Source organism: Mesocricetus auratus, unplaced genomic scaffold, assembly GCF_017639785.1.
Source record: "Mesocricetus auratus isolate SY011 unplaced genomic scaffold, BCM_Maur_2.0 Super-Scaffold_4256, whole genome shotgun sequence".
Classification (NCBI taxonomy): Eukaryota; Metazoa; Chordata; class Mammalia; order Rodentia; family Cricetidae; genus Mesocricetus; species Mesocricetus auratus.
Genome location: NW_024429182.1, coordinates 14,241,483 through 14,258,492, shown reverse-complemented (window position 1 = coordinate 14,258,492; position 17,010 = coordinate 14,241,483). Strand labels below are relative to the sequence as shown.

At 54.8% G+C, this 17,010-nt stretch overlaps 1 protein-coding gene across 1 annotated transcript in view; it reads left to right on the top strand.

Annotated features, from left to right (window-relative positions):
• Positions 1 to 17,010, top strand: part of Neurl1 (neuralized E3 ubiquitin protein ligase 1) — a 79,628-nt gene that overhangs the window by 42,428 nt on the left and 20,190 nt on the right. The window contains 3 exon segments of the mRNA XM_040743346.1: positions 15,651 to 15,730; positions 15,732 to 15,893; positions 16,230 to 16,551. Coding sequence (XP_040599280.1) covers positions 15,651 to 15,730; positions 15,732 to 15,893; positions 16,230 to 16,551 — 564 coding nt within the window.

Here is a 17,010-nt window from a genome sequence, read left to right as displayed (position 1 = left end):
AATGTGCCAGGCTCCTCACAGCCCACGGGCCTTCAGGCACATGCGTGCTGACTCTCTGCAGCACTCGTCCCTGGCCCACCTCCATAACATATCATGAGCCTGCAAATCTTGCCCGTTCTGGGTACTTTTCAGGAAAACCTGCCTCAAGCTTGCCAGAACCGAACCCTTGGTTTCAGCGCCCTTTCTTAGAAAAGTGAGAGCATGTATTCTGCATGGTGGTTAGTTGAGAGATGTCTGTTTCTCTGAGATTCTTGAGAGCTAGGATCTGCCTGTTGTGGATCACAGTTATTGGCATGTAGCAAATGCTCTGCCTGTGGGTTTACCTGCGTTCGGCTGTTGATCGCCACTCAGGAAGAAACTGGGACACATAGACTAGGCTCTAGCTGTCTCCGTGTTGGGCAGCATAAGATAAGGATTAGGAGGAACACAGCTACAGAGGAGAGACAAGTTCCAAAAGTGGGGACTTAGCACCTACCTACAGCCCAAAGGAGGTCTCCTGGTACTGGGCACGGGGAAGAGAGCATTTCCAGTGGGAGAAAGCAGGAGCCGGGGGTTAATCAAGCATAGTTGGTCTGTGGGGTGCTGAGCCATGAGAAGATGGTCGCCATACGAGAGACGTTAGTGGCCCAAGGCCCAGCTAGGTATATTAAACGGCAGGTGGGAGCTAGGGGGGGCTCAGTGGGTAAAGTGCTTGTTGTCCAAACACGAGGACCAGAGTGTGGATCCCCAGAAGCCATGTAAAAGCCAGGCAGGTTTGGTGACTGCCCAGAATCTCAGAAGTTGAGAGGGGCAGGGATGGGCTAGCAAACTGGCTAGCTAGACCAGTTGATGGGCAAGCTCTGGGTTCAAGTGAGAGGTCTTGTCCTGATAAATGACGTGGAGAATGATCGAGGAAAATTCCAGTGTCAACTTTGGGCCTCCACACATGCAGACCCGTGCATCCTCCGCACACATGTGAACACATATTCGCACATGCACACTTACTATACTATGCAACATACACATGGGGGGGTCCTTAAGTGAGACCCATGTATGTGTAACCTGCTTAGAGCAGTGCAAGTCTTTGCCTTTGTTTCTGTGATCCCATGAGTGGAGTGGTCAGACGCCTCAGGCAGGGACTAGGGCTGTGTGTGTGTGTGTGTGTGTGTGTGTGTGTGTGTGTGTGTGTGTGTGTGTGTTAGGATTTAGAGCCACAGCTTCTCCCAAATGAAGTCCCTGGCAGAGAGAACCACCCTGTGGGCACTCACACTCAGTGCCTGCCCAGTTTTTTAGCTGCTGAGCCCAATTAGGTCCCAATGTCCCTCTGTATTCTCTCTGTCCTTCTGTCAGACTGGGGTATGGGCGCGGCGTGTGAGCATCAGCAGTGTCCTGAGAACCTCGCAAATGCTCATACCTGAATTCCATTGAACGTGAGCCAGCCCCCACACTTTCCCCCAACTGTTTCTCTAGCCCTTGGATCCCCATATACATCTTTCTCTGGGCCGGGGAGAGGTGTTTATCCTGGACAGATAGATAGCAGAGAGTTTCCCAGACCTGCCTAGGCTGGAGTCCTGGCTCTTCTGTGACGTGCTTAGCTTCTCAGAATACTCACTTTCTTTTCTGTAAAATGGATGTAAGAACAGCTTATGTTCCATGCACTGTGAATCCTCAGTGCACAGCTTAGTCCTTTTGATGGCAACTTGGGCTTGCTGCTTGGGGCTAGGATTTTCCTTCTCAGCCTCACTCGCCCCCTCTGTGCAGGGTGGTGCCGGAGTCTGTACCTTAAGATTGCTCCAGAAGCTGTTAAGTCTATGGGAGAAGGCGTGTAGTGTGTAGGGCAGGAGATGGGTAAGTGGTGCTTAGGAGTGTGTGTGTGTGTGTGTGTGTGTGTGTGTGTATGTGTATGTGTGTGCGCGCGCGCGTGTGTGTCTGTGTTCATAGACATGTGGCATGATGCAGACATACTGTGTAGGTCAGCGTGGCTGTGCAAGGGTGTGAATGTGTATGGTTAAAAAGACAACTTGGCATGAGAGTAAAAGCCTGGATTCTGTCACCAAAGTACCTGACTGCTCATCCCAGCCCTACTACCCTCTAGTTAGCTCTCTTTTCATTGGCCTTCTGGCCTTTGGGAGGCGCTAGAGTGGTACCTGTGGATGATAGTACTGATGTTGACCTCATAGGTCATCCTGCAAAGACTGAAGGAATTATTCCTTGCCAAGTGCTTGCAGCTGAGCCTGGAAGAAGATAGAGATGGTGGAGTTCTTTGCCCCTAAGCTCCCTAGCTTGACTGTGATATCCTCAGGGGAGGGACAAAGTCAATATTGCTTTATCCCACCCTCGGCTTCATCCCTGTTCTGCATGTAGTGGCATGTGATGTCCCCTGAATATTGAATGGCTGTTGGCTGTTGGTCTGGGTGACAGGGGAGGTGTGTGTATCTCCATATCCTTGGGACAGTGTGTGTGTGTGTGTGTGTGTGTGTGTGTGTGTGTGTGTGTGTGTATGGTGTGTGCTCTGCTGGGGCATCTCCAGCGCTTTCTGGAGCTTGGCTATTTCAGGAAGCCTCCAGTCTCCTCCTCCTTATGTAAATAAACATGACAGATCCCTTGCCTGAACCAGCACGGAGGTGGGGGAGGCTCCCAGTGGGTGGGAGCTGGGAGGCAGCAAGCATAACCAGGGGGTGGGTGTGCGTGTGTGGCCAGCCGGCTGGCGGGCAGGCGTGCATGCAGGAGGGAGAGAGAGCGTGGGGGCGCAAAAGGGGCCGTTTGGCCCTGCCATGCCGGCTGGCCTGGCCGCGGGGGAGGACAGGGGAAGGAGGAGGGGAGCTGGTGGCCAGAGCTGCTCGGTGACGAGGCCAGCAGGAGAAACGGAGGTGGCCAAGCTGCCCCAGGCCTGAGATGGGGGGACAGATCACACGGAACACTTTCCACGGTAAGGTGGGTTCTACCCACACTGATCCTGGGGACCGCTTGGGAGGCTGGAGAGGAGAGGCACTGCGAGACAGGGATTCATGCCCCTTTCCTGTCACTCTTTGGTGGACTCTGGGGCTGTGTGTGTGGTGGGGGGCTGGGGGCTGGCACTGTGATGGGAGAAATAAGGATCTGGAGAAAGCTGGAATGTCAGACATGTGAGCTTCCCTGAAAAGTGGCCTTGTCCTCTTACCAGGGTGTGGAGCAGCCCCTGAGTGGAATGTGAGGTCCTGGGTATCCCAAGAGTACTTCTCACAGGGACGGAGGCAGATCACACTTACACAACCAGGGAGACTGATTCTGGGTCTTGGAGGCGGTCTGGGAGAATGCATGGGCACCCTGTGCGCATACACAAGTGTCTGTGCTCGTGAATTTACCTTGGAGATATCTTTGGGTGTACCTGGGCCAGCTTGTGCTTAAGCATCAGGTGTGCTAGTGACACAGGTGTGGTAACGACAGCCCCAGCCTGACCCGGTTCTCCAGGAGAGGTGGGTGAATTTCTGGCAGACCCACAGGGATGAAGGAGGGGAAGGAAGCAGGTTGATTGACAGCCTGTTTGCTGGGCTCCTGCTTGCTCAAACTCCTGTCTTCTGGACTGCCCAGCTCTTGTGCCGTGGTCTTGGGAGCAACATGGCTAACGTGGCCGCAGACTCAGAGGGGGCCTTCCTTGGAACTGGAACTGGGTTCCCCTGCAGACTGTCTGGAGACAGAGTCCCTACCTCAATGCCCTGTGACCCTCCCTATAAGGCAGAGCACTGGAAGCTGTGAGCACCCTTAATCTGCTGAGTCCATTGGGCATCCAGGAGCCCAGGAAAGGCCCAGGCAGGAGAGAGGTTGCTCCTTCTCTCCTGCCTTCCACCAGGACTAGTGGCTGATGGCCAGTTGGTGCCCTCTTCTAGGCTCTGAACATTGGGACAGTGATCACTAATTTAAAAATAAAAAGGTAAAGATAGAGGAAAAGCAGATTACTGATTCTCTGAGTCAGTCCTGAGTCTGGAGGGCCAAGTGGCAGATGGAAGGTCCTAGAAGATACATAACATGGAGCGTGCTGGGGCAGTGTCAGGGACCCTAGCTCTGGCCTGAGACTTGGAATGGGCTGACCTAGGCCTGGCCTGCCTGCTTATGGCCCAGGCTCACTTTTGGCAGAGGGTCTGGAGCCAGCTGACATTTTCCACTGGGGTCAGACCTGGCCAGGCTTGGGGACTGGGCAGGACACGCAGGCCTCTGAAACACGTGGCCGCTGTCCTCTGGCTGCCTTGGAGCAGACGATCCACAAGTACATAGAGCCCCCAAGAGCTGCCCGGCTCATGCTCTCGAGCAGATGATATCGCTGTGATGAGGACGGGGTCGCATGCATCCCTGTGTCCTCGTTAGGCAGCAGGACTAATAGTAGCTGCTCCCACAGTGTCCTGTGATGGTTGTGTGGATGGGGTTGCAAAGAACACAAAGTGGAGGAAATCAAGAGGTCTTGGAGACGTCTCGCTCCCACGACAGGCAGAGTCCTTCTCCTTCAAGCGTCCCATGTCACAAGGGACAGGAACAGAGTTGGGTGGGCACCTAGGCTGGGAGCTATTGCTGAGTGCTAATCAATGCCTCAGTTGCCTGCTTCCCTTCCCTGTCAAGTCAGGCCTCTTTCTTCAGCTCGCCCTGGCCATCGCCTCAGCTGTCATCGGGGTAGTGGGTGTGTGAAGGACGTGCCTGTGTCTGACAGCATCCAGTCGAGCTCTGTCCATCTGTCCTCACTGTCCATCTGTCCTCACATGTCCATACGCACGAACGCCTTCCCGTCTTGCATACTGATTGCCCGATGGCTCTGCCTGCTTTTGGAAGGTGAACTGGGATTAGTGGAAGGCACAGACTGACCTCTCCCTGTGGGTGCTCCTGCTCTGCATGGCTCGCTTGGGTCCCCAAAGACAGTCACATGGCCCTTGGTAGCTTTTTCAGAAGCCTTGGGTTTTTGGTTTGTTTCATGCCCAAATATTTTGGATTGCTGGGTGACAATGAGTGAAGGGTGGTGGTGAGCATTGACCTTGCACTCTGTGTCGGGTTTTATCTGTGTGTGTGCATGACATCATGTTTTGGGTATCTATGTGTTTGGTGTCCACAGAAGGTATAGCTGTGTTTTGAGTTCCTATTTGTGTACCCATGTGGCGTGTGTGTCTTTGTATATTGAAGAGACTGTGTTGTTCTTACTATAAGCAACCATGCTTGTGGTGTACCCTGTGACGGCGGCATGCCTCTGTGTGTGTGTGTGTGTGTGTGTGTGTGTGTGTGTGTGTGTGTGTGTGTGTGTGTGTGTGTGTGTGTGTGTGTGTGTGTGTGTGGTGTGTGTGCGAGTGTGCGTGTGTGTGTGTGTGTTGGGTTGGTAAACTGGAATCCAGGCTGCAGAGGACGGGTGGGCAGGATGGATTTCCATTTGGAAACTGGTCTCTGTGGTTGTGTGCTCAGTCTCTTTCTCTAGGCAGGTTCCCGGGGCAGCACCTGCTCTTGGGGCTGCTGGGGTGAACAGCGTGGCATGGACATGGAGGCAGCAGGACCCTGAGAGGTCTCCCCTCCCCCTTTCTTTCCTCTTCTCACTTCCTCCTTTATCGTCCTGTAGTGTTCATCGAGGCAGGAATGGACCCCTTGTGTGAGGAGTGAGGTATCAGTGACATCCAGGTGGCTCACCTCTGACTTTCACATGTCCCAAGCATCAGAGAATGCGGGGGTTCAGTGATCTGAGGTTCAGCCTGAGCCTCATTCATCGCAGAGGGAGATGACATCACCCAAAAGGGAAGTGCTGGCTGAGGGCACCCGGTGCTTCAGAGGAGACATGTGGCCTTGTCTCACCGCACTGACTCCTTGCTTTCCCTTCCTGAGTCCCTTATCCTGAGTGCTGCTGTCGGCCAGCAGCCTCCCATGGCCGTATGGACCCTGAGATTAGCGCAGAGCTGCAGTGGGAGGGGGGAGCTTAGATGCTCAGAGCCCTGGACTGTGGAGTCACAGAGCTTTCATGCCCAGAGAGGGTAAGCAACAGGCTGCTCTCTGGTCTCTGTGGTTGTGTGCTCAGTCTCTTTCTCTAGGCAGGTTCCTGGGGCAGCACAGCTCATCCAAGAACCTGGCCTTCAGTGGGCACCAGAGCCTTGGTCTGCGTGGAGAGAGGGTGTGGAGTACCGGCCTGGCTTGGAGCTGAGGTGGGGTTGGAAGTGGCGGGGAGCCAAGAAAAGGTGAGGCTGAACCTGGGCACCTGGGCAATGAGGCCAGGAAAGCTGCCAGGAGAAGGGGAGGGAGATGTGTTCTAGGCGAGAGCTAGGAGCCACTCGCTCCATTTTTGCGGGATAGAGCCTGAGCTGGTCACTGGATTGGGATGGGAAGGTCTGTCAGCAGGGTGGGCTGAACTGGAAGCACAGTTATGGCACAGGGTGAGCGCCCATGGAGGTTTCCTGCAGGGTCCCCTGTCCCCTGCGCTTGCCAGAATGTATGGGCATACACCCTGTTGCTCTCCGCCTTCAGTCCTGCTGGCCCCCAGGACAACGCGCCCTAGGTGTTCGTGTCCCCACTTTGGCATGCCCACCAGCCACCTAGAAGTGAATGGTTGGGTCCAGCCCACACTGGAGGGGAGGGAAGAGCCCAGGAAAGGCATGAAGTCTAGGAGGTAGATGGGGGTTACCAGGGACTGCGTAGAGGTGCTTCCTGTAGACACCTTGCAGGGTGGGAGCACGAGAGAGAGGGGGTTAGGGTTAGGGTGAGAGAGAGAGAGAGACAGACAGAGAGAGAGAGAGACAGAGAGACAGAGACAGAGAGACAGAGAGAAACAGAGAGAGAGACAGAGAGAGAGACAGAGAGAGACAGAGAGAGAGACAGACAGAGAAAGAGACAGACAGACAGAGAGAGAGACAGAGAGAGAGAGACAGAGAGAGAGAGAGAGAGAGAGAGAGAGGGAGAGAGAGAGAGGGAGAGAGGGAGAGAGAGCTGACCCTCATGGAATTCGCTGTCCTTCTCCAGTAACCATCTGTCTGTCTGTGTGCAAAGTGGGTGTGGATCTGTGTGACGAGAGCCGAGGGTGACACTGTGGGGGACAGGAATCGCTGTGAGCCATGCCTTCCCTCGTCTCAGACCTGGCTTTGGGGTAGCCTTGGGAACATAGGGACAGTGACAGCAGGCTGAGTCATCTGGAAATTCCCTTGTGGAACCTTAAGGTAGAACAGGAAGAAAGAGATGGGATTATCTCCTTCCTGGGTGATGATAGCAGATGTGTGGCTGCTGGCTGCTGGGAACATCAGATTGGGACGTCACCATGAGCGAGCGAGCGAGAGTGGCCAGGAAGCAGGAAGTTCTGCTTAGAGATGAATTTGTCTATGGGCTGGCCATTCTGAAGTTCCTCCCCCTCCCAGCATCGTGGGCCCCTCCAGCGCTGCAGGCAGCTTCAGGATATGCCATAGGCATCGTCAGGTTTTTGGGGGGTGGGGATAGTGGGGTGCTAGCATGGCTCCTCATGCTGGGTCATGACAGTGGGTACAAGACTGGGAGATCTCCAGATGGGCTCAGGGAGGGCAGAAGGCAGGGGACAGGCTGAGGCAGTGAGGATCCCACACACAGTGTGACAGGTTCAGAGCTCAGAGCTCATCTGTGTGACTTTGGCAAGTCATTAGTTTTCAGGGTTTGTTCTGAAAACGGAGAACCAGGACCATCGATATTGTATTGTCTGTCGCTGTGTAACCTATCACCTCCACTGCCTGAAACTGTGAGTGTTTAGCTTCTGTGTCCTGGGATCCTGTGTTTCCCGGTGGCCCCAGGGCCTCTGGCTTCTCTTTCCTGAGGTTGCAGTCAGGTTGCTTGGAGAGGAGCCATCCCTGAGATTACTCACATTACTGGCAGTCCTTGACCTTCCCCACCTCTCCCTACAGGCATAGCAGCTGTCCTCCCCTGAGGAAATAATCCCAGAGAGGACAGTAGCAACCAAGAAGTGACACTCCTTCTGTGACCCTGTGGGAGTGACATTTCACTGCTTCAGCTGTGACCAGCTCTAGACGCCCACACCGCAGGGGAAGGTGCCTCACATGAGCAAGAGGGCCCAGGCCAAGGTGGTCCTCCTGGGCCAAGTTCAGTAGAGGGGCTTGACCACAGACGCCACTTCACAGGGCTGGGAAGGTGAGGCAGGCTGGATGTGAATGACAGAGAATGCAAAGCCCAGTACAGGCGAACAGTCCCTCAGCCGTCTCCTTCTTCTTCCTTGCCAGCGGCGCGGAGCCGATGAAGGGTCTTGGGCTGTGGTCAAGCATGTAGAGTGGAATCCTGGGAGGAGAAGGAGGTGACTCCCTTCATCTTCCGTAGTCTCCACTGGCCACCAGGAAGGCCAGGGCACGCAGCAGGCTCTCAACCTGTGGGTCGCAACCCCTTTGGGGTCAAACGACCCTTTCACAGGGGTCGCATCAGACCATTGGAAAACACAAACGTTTCCATTAAGATCTGCAACAGTAGCAAAATTACAGCTATGAAGTGGCACTGGGAACAATGTTGCGGTTGGGGTCATCACAGCATGAGGAGCTGTATTAAAGGGAAGGTCCAGGACCGCTGCAGGACCGCGGCTCTAGCGGTTCTTCTCATCATTTAGCTGGAGCATCCATCCATCCTTTGCTCAGATCAGAGCACTGGAAAATAGCAGTGAACAAGATGGCAGCCCCTCCTCCTCCAGGGAGCACCCCTGTCCGTCATGGGGAAGGGTAGACACAAGGAACCTTACTGTCCTCCCCAGCCAGGAAGCCACTCGAGAGGGCAGAGAGACTTTTCTCAGCTCTTGCAAAGACGCCCATGCCCAGAACCAATGGGTGCAGAATTGCCGAGGGAAAGCACCCTGTGACATGTGTGCCTCAGGTGTGACCCAGGGTCTCAAAGCCCTGTGTGGTGAGGGACACTCTGCTTGGGGGTCCATAGGTCCCCAGGAGTCCATATCAGGGTCCCGGGAGACTTCTGGAAAACTTTAGAGTCTGTAGGATGAGCAAGAAAAGGGCTGGCCCATGGTGGGCAGGGAGAGAAGGGTTCCAAGCCGAGGAAATGGGTGAAGCCATGTCTAGAGGTGAGGCCACTGGGGAAATGGAGACCGTCAGGAAGTCACCTAGACTTCTTCCCACTGGACAGCCATCTCTATCATCTGTCTCCCATCTCCCAGCCCCTTTCTCCTGCAGAGAATGCACACCAGCCTGTCCAAGTCGGGCCCAGAGTGCGGTGCAGTCTGAGACCAGGGCTGCATCCGGGAGAAGGCAAGGCTGTAGAGTTTGACTCTTTGCAGATAAGATAAATGGACACTTCCCACCATAGTTGTGTTAAAAATTGGAAAACTGTTTTGAATTGACGTGCTTGAACCAACAATTACATCAATGTTGTGAGCAGCTGGGAGAGGTAAATAAGGCAGCGGTGAGCCTCCTTTTTTATTTTAAACTATGTTTATGTCTCCTCTCTCTCCCTCTTCCCCCACCTCTGTGTGTGTGTGTGTGTTGGTGTGTGTGTGTTGGTGTGTGTGTGTGTGTGTGTGTGTGTGTGTGTGTGTGTTGGGTGTGTGTGTGTGCTGGTGTGTGTGTTGGGTGTGTGTGTGTGTGTTGGTGTGTATGTGCTGGTGTGTGTATGTTGGGGTGTGTGTGTGTTGGGTGTGTGTGTGCTGGTGTGTGTGTTGGGTGTGTGTGTGTGCTGGGGTGTGTGTGTGTTGGTGTGTGTTGGGTGTTGGTGTGTGTTGGTGTGTGTGTGTGTTGGGGAATGTGTGTGTTGGTGTGTGTGTGTGTATTGGTGTGTGTGTTGGGGGTGTGTGTCAGAGTAGCCTAAGGTGGTGCTGAAACAGAGCTCAGGTCCCCTGTAAGAACAGCAGATATTCTCAATGCGTCTCTCCAGCCCCAAGAGCCTGCTTAGAAAGAACTCAAGGACCGAAGCGGTAAAGCAACTTGCCGGAAGCCACAGCAGTTTTGCAGCCTGGCTGGGGTTTGAGCTAAAGGCCTCCTGCTTCCAGGGTTCATGGTTTTCCCTCTGCCACTCCCTCCCGCCCATCCCTCCTCACACACACCCTGAAAAGTGAGCCAGGCTTTGTAGGAGGTGAAGATGAGGCCAGCACTTGTATTGGGGGTTGAGGTTCAGGACAAAGTAGTCTCAAGAACCACGGGCTCAGCTGGGCCTTAAAAAACTGGGGAGGTTTGCAGAAGCTCGGGGGTGAGGGGTGACTGGTGAAGAAGGGGTGTGGTCAGGGGCGCCCGCTGGGGCAGAGGTCATGGACGAGGGAAGGGATGGAGTGGTGTACCTCGCAATGATCATACAACAGTGGCCACTTTCTGAGTTGTCCCTTTGTTGCCTTGTTTGATCCCATGAAAGCTGTGGTGACCCATTTCACAGATGGGAAAACTGAGGCACCACACAGTATCTACACACAGGGCAGAGTGGCTGGGCTGGGAGATGGCCAGGAGTGAGCTCAGATCTAGGCTCTCTGCACTCTGGCTGAGAGATCACAAGCTTCAGCTAACTTATGTGGGTCTGCGTCAGGTGGCGTTAAGGGAAAGTCAAGGACACTGCCCGGTGTGTGGCACATGGGCTGGGCTCTTCAGCATGGTTAGTACTGCCTCTCACACCCTCCCTGCTCCTTGGCAACTCTGCTGTCGGACTCCACGGAGATTCTGGGCAGAGCTTGGTGGAGGCCGTGAGGTCATCACTGTAGAGGTGGGTCGGGCCCGTCTTGGCAGCTTGCGTGCCTGAGGAAGACGGGGCCCTGGAGGAGTCTCATGTCTCGTCAGCATCAGCAGGGACCCTCGTGGAGGCTCCCATGAGCTTGTCACCTTGTCGCTAAAGGCGGCCTTGGACCTCTGCTGGGAGCCGGTGGCAGGGTGGGGACTCTGAGGAGCTGCAAAGCCCTCGGGTCCACTGCAGGCCGCACCTTTGCTGGGGTGCAGGAGCCTCGCAGCACCTCCTCTGCCCCTGGCGCTCCAGAACCATGGGCAGATGAACTCTAGTGTGACATACAAAATAACACACAGAGATTGGGCTTCAAGCTGAAGATCAGAAAAAAAAAGCAGCTGGTCACCAGTTCTCACCTCAAGCTCAGGGTGAATCCTGTCTCCACAAGCTCTCACCAATCCTCAGACTGGGCTGATCCTGTCTCCTACCAACCCTCAGACTGCTATCTCTCCTCAGTGTGGCTGGAGAAGGAACGCCTCTCTGAGACCTTGCTTCTGCCTTACATACTTCCCTAATGTTGGAATTAAAGGAGTGAGCTATAGTTCTCTTTTAGACTCATTCACTCTTGTGTAGATCTGGGTGGCCTTGAACTCTCAGAGACCCATCTACCTCCGAATCCCGAGTCCTAGGACTAAAGGTGTGTGTCACCACCTCCTAGCTTCTGGCTGCTGGGACTAAAGGCATGTGCCTGGCTTCCATGGTTTGTGGCTGACTTTGCTTTCTGAATCCTCAGCTTTAATAAATCATAACCAGTATCTCACCACACTCTAGTGTCGGATACAGAGTCAGGCAAAGCAGCCTGGATACAGGTTGGCGGAACACAGTCAAATCTTAGCTTTCCTCTTAGTCTGATACTAACTCATTCATCTGCAGGACGGGGAGGGCAGTGTTGTAGTGATGGAGGGAGCCCGCCTCCACCGCCCCATCTGGGTCCTTGGTGCCAGAGCTGTGCGTGATAATCTCACCATGCCTCACTCCCCACAGCCCGGCGGATTCATGTCGGGTATGACAGGAAGGAGACGCCAGAAGCAGGGACTCGAGAGTGGCAGTGACTCTGGTCAGCCTATCCACGTCGGCCACCTCTGAGGTTACCAATCACAGCAGATCCCATAGGTGCCTCTCTGTGGGGGCGCTGGCACCTTAGGCGGACTTTGCACACTGGAGGTGTACGGGACACAGCTTAGGCGCCTTTACGTGGTAGTGGTAGTCCTGGCCCTTTCAGAAGAGACATTACAAGGCCTGAGTTAGGCGTGTGACAGTATGGCAGACAGGAGGGACGGAATCCAGGAATGCTGGTGTGGACGGTGCCATGGATAGCCTGGGTGTGGACCCCCTCAGACTGTGGGAGGAGTCAGGGAGGATGTGGGTCAGGCATTTAGCTGGGGCTGCCAAACAGCTGATGGTTTATGGGAGAGGGTGTGGCCAGCAGACCAAAGAGATGCCTGGGGGGTCACTCGGTGACTGTGCTGATGGCCTTGGAACCACAATATGGACAGGAGAGGTAGCCCCAAGGCTTCACACTCCCCAGCAGTGAAGCTGCCCGAGGATCTTGTCTCCACCCACCAGGATAGGAATAGCATCCATTTCACTTCCCAGGTTTGGGGGGACTTGTGGTTAAGGTTAGAGTGTCAGCACAACTTGGCTTGGGGACTCCTGTGAGGTGATCAAATCCTTATGAGCCCTTCCTGGGACCAAGTGATGGGGTTACCTTGGTGGCCAGAAATTCTGCCTTTTTTCCCACTGTTGATGCTATCAGAAGACCTGGCTGGTAGTTTCCTCCCTTCTGTTTTGTTCATGTGTGTGTGTGTGTGTGTGTGTGTGTGTGTGTGTGTGTGTGTGTGTTATGTATGTATGTACGTATGATGTGTGTGTGTGGTATGTGGTGTGTGTGTGGTGTATGTATGTAGGATGTGTGTGTGTGGTGTGGTGTGTGTGTAATGTGTGTGTGGTATGCGTGTGTGTGTGTGTGTGTGGTATGTGGTGTGTGTGTGATGTGCATATGTGATGTGTGTGTGATGTGTTTGTGGTTTGTGGTGTGTGTGGTGTGTGTGTGTGATGTGTGTGTATGATGTGAGCGCACACTTTCACTCATGCCCAGGGTCCAATGGAGGACATAAAATGCATTGCTCTCCTGAGACAGGGTCTCTCATTTCATGTGGAGTGGGGCCGTCAAGTCCCAGCTATCCTCCTGTCTCTGCTCCTCTCTCTCTGAGTGCTGGGTTACAGGTACCTGCCCAGCTATGCTTATGTGGGTACTAAACTCAAGTCCCCACGCTCGTGCAGGAAGCTCTCTTACCTGACGGACACCTCCCTAGCCTCAGCCCCTTGCTGAAGTCTAACGTCTGTCCAGAAAAAGTCATCTGAGTATATGTGGGCTTGGGGACAACTGTGTGCGTTCTGTGGCCACTGCCACTGTTAAGACAGAATACTTCTGTCAACACAAGAACTTCCTTCCGGCTTCTGGTAGTCATCTCCTTTCTCACCCCAAACTCTGACCCCACAAACCTCTGCCTCTCCAGTGTCACTGAGAAGCAGCCATGTAGTAGGCGACCTTTGATGCTGGCTTTTGACCCTTAGCATGGTGCGTTTTCCCTCAGAGCAACTGTCACTGTGCTGACACTGCCGCACGCACCCCTTCACCAGCAGGCGCATACGTGAACGGTTTGGGGATGACCATGAACCAAGCTGCTATATACCATGTGCAGATCATAGCTACTCACGCGCTCACTTCTCTTGGGGGAACACCCCCAAGTGTGAGTGTCCTGTTGTGGGGAAGCTGCCCCCTCAGGCAGACTGCCAACCTGTTTTCACCTCAGAATGGTTGTGTTCCAGCATCAAATAAGGGCTGAGAGCTCTGTGTATGTGGCCGGGAGGGTTATAACTGTATATGTGTGTGCACTTGTGTCTGGAGGCCAGAGGATGTATGTCCTGGCCTGTCACTCTCTGCCTTATTCCCTGAGACAAACAAGCCCCAGCAATCCTCCTGTCTCTGCCAGACTCAATACTGGTATTACAGGCGCTAGTGCAGCCATGCCTGGCTTTCTGTGTGGTCACTGGGGATTTGAACTTGGGTTCTCAAGCTTGCATAGTGAGCATTCTTAGCCACTGAGCTCTTGCTCCAGCTGCAGCAGCAGGAAATTAAGATTCAAGATGTGTCTGAGGACAACTGGGTGCCTCCTCCAGCCAGGGTACCTAAAACTACTGCTTTCTCTGTCCTTTACCTGGGATGACCTCCTGCCCTTCTCGTTACCCAGAGTTCCCTTCCTGGGATGACCCCTCACCCTTCACACTACCTACAGGCCACTTAGGGAGCCCACTCAACTCTCTGGGACTCCCAAGATATTCCAGCCCTTTTGGTCTGATGGCTGCTGGAGCCCCTGCACCTCTGGGCAGTTCTAGAACTTGCTGTCTTCTTGAAGAGAGCAAAACAAACCTTCCTCACACTACCCCACAAGAACTTGTTCTGGAGAAGTCCAGAGGAGTGTGCCCAGGGTAGCAGCTGGTTCACGCTGTGGAGCTTGGTGTCTGGGGCCCTCAAGAGAAGGAAGCAGAGACGAGAGGTGACACAAACGGCTCGTCCTCTAGGGTCTCCAGGGTTGCCCATTCCTGTCCCCTCCCTGTTTCCGTCTCCCCTGTCCCCCTCCCCCGTTGAGGGAGTGGCGGGGTCTGTGCAGGGCTGCTGCTAACCACATCTTGCTGCATTGTTAAGTTGTTGTCTCACGAGGACTGAAATCTGAGACACCCCAGAAGCCCTGTCATGGGTGGAGGCACCCCTCCATCTTCTCCTGCCCTTTGATGTCCATGACTGTTTGCTTACGATGACAGGACGGGCAGGCTTTGTTTTCTGTAAGACTGGCGGGCACGGGAGCTGGGGAAGAAAGGGTACTCTCGCTCCTAGCCCATGCCAGGATGCCACCCAGCTGATGCCACCCAGCTGCTGGTCCTGAGGCACAAGCCAGCCAGTGTCCCAGGGAGGGAAGTGTCACTGGGTCAGTGAGTTGACTGGTTCTGTTTGTCTCCTGGCTGCTATCTATATGTCTATAAGGTGCTCGCCCTCCCCCAAGCCCGCCCTGCCCTGTACCCCACTCCAGTAGCAGAAGAAACTACTATGCCTCGTGTGGCACCCCCAGTGCTACTGGCGCAGACGATGTTGAGCAGGGGTGAAGCCTGAGGCACATAGGGATGGCCGTGAGGGAGGGACATTATGTCCTTGACACTGAGTCTGACGCTGACTCCCTAATCCAACTCCACCTGAGCCCTGCCTCACCAGCTGAGACCCCGTGCGGCCGTGTCTGTGTTCTCCTCCGGGGTCTTCCTGAGAGGCAAGCTTCCTGGTGGTTGTTAGGGTGGTGACCACTGTGTGTCATCTAGTGTGGTGATTTCCACCAATGCCGGTGTCCTGGGAAGGAGCGTTGGCTTCAGGACAAGAGCCACATGTGTTTCGTGTTTGTAGCTTCAGTGCCAAGGACAGAACTTGGTATTGAGTAGACAATGAGGGATCATGATAAGATGAGTAAAAGACGCTGGTGGTGACAGTGAATGGCGTTGGACAGGGTGGTGGGAGGAAGTAACCGCTAGTGGGGAGGCGGGGTTGGACGGCTAAGGGGTGTCCCAGTGGTCCTCAACCTTCCTGGCGCTGTGACCCTTCAATACAGCTCCTCACGCTGTGGTGACCCCCACCATGACATTACTTTTGCTGCCACTTCATAGCTGTAATTTTGCTACTGATATGAATCGTAAGGTAAATATCTGATATGTAGGATGTCTGATACAGGACCCCCAAAGGGGTCGCGCCCCACAGGTGAGAACCGCTGCCGTGGGGTGGCGGATGCGGAGATAGTGATTAAGGTAGCAGGAAGGATGGCGGTCACAGCTGGCTGTGCTGGGGAAGGCGGGAATGCTGGCCTGCGGTGTGTGGTGTGGTCGCTGCTTCTTCCCTGGCCCTCCCCTACGAGACCCTGACTGGGCTCTTGGTCCTGTTCCGTTCTCTGAGGCTGTGGCCTGTTCCTTTGCAGACTCCATCGGAGGCTCCTTCCCGGCCGCCTCTCGCCGATGCCATCACAAGCAGAAGCCCTGCCCTCCTGTGCTGTCAGCCGGGGGGGCTCCCGGCCACGCCGCTGCTCTTCCACCCCCACACCAAGGGCTCCCAGATCCTCATGGACCTCAGCCACAAGGCCGTCAAGAGGCAGGCCAGCTTCTGCAACGCCATCACCTTCAGCAACCGTCCGGTGCTCGTCTACGAGCAAGTCAGGCTGAAGGTGGGCGCCCACCCCCCCCACCCCTGCCTTTGACCTCTTTGGCCTGCTCTTCTGCTGCCAGCAGCCTGACCCCTCTCCCCTCTTGCTTCTCTTCTCTCATCCCGACTCCTTTCCCGGCCTCCCTGGGTACCAAGACTCAGTGGGAGTGGCCTTCACTAACCTATAGGAAGGGCCCCTGGGGTGGGGGGGTGGGAGGGAATGAGCCGCACATTGAATTTCCTACCTGTCAGACACTCCTAAGAGTTGGCTGAGGGTGGTCTATAGTGAGCCCACCCCCTTCCCCTTGGCCACCTGACCAAGAGGGAGAGGCTGAGGGTTCTCACTCCCTGTGGCCAGATCACCAAGAAGCAATGTTGCTGGAGTGGAGCCCTGCGACTTGGCTTCACCAGCAAGGACCCTTCCCGCATCCACCCCGACTCGCTGCCCAAGTACGCCTGCCCGGACCTGGTGTCTCAGAGTGGCTTCTGGGCCAAAGCTTTGCCTGAGGAGTTTGCCAACGAGGGCAACATCATTGCCTTCTGGGTGGACAAGAAGGGCCGTGTCTTCTACCGCATCAATGACTCGGCTGCCATGCTTTTCTTCAATGGGGTCCGAACAGCTGACCCACTCTGGGCCCTGGTGGATGTCTACGGCCTCACGCGGGGTGTCCAGCTGCTAGGTGAGTGCCACCCCTCTGTTTCGTTAGCTTTGGGGCATAACCCCTAAGAGTTCAAGTGCTGGGACTGGCCTTCATTCCCACGAGTCATGGGGGCTGCATAGAGGCTAAGGGGTCCAGGAACAATTCCAGGACTTTCCTAAGAACTGCAGTTTCCCCCTCCTGGCCCCAACTTTAGCAAGTGAAGCTTAGCAAGATCATTACCCCATGATCCCACCCCCCAGGCCCTCACTCAGTTGGGTACAACTTCCACAACCAGAAATTGCAGCCCTGGCGAGGTTAATGTTGCTTTCAGTGACCATAGTCTCAGCCACCCTGAGACTATTTGAGGAGACTCATATTCAGGGATGTTAAGTTCTTCATGAATGGGTGGTGTAGCCAGTTCTCCATACTGGGTCTACCCAGCCCAAAACCCTGGCCTACAGCTGTACTGCCACCTGGGCTCCATCCTTACCCTGGGGC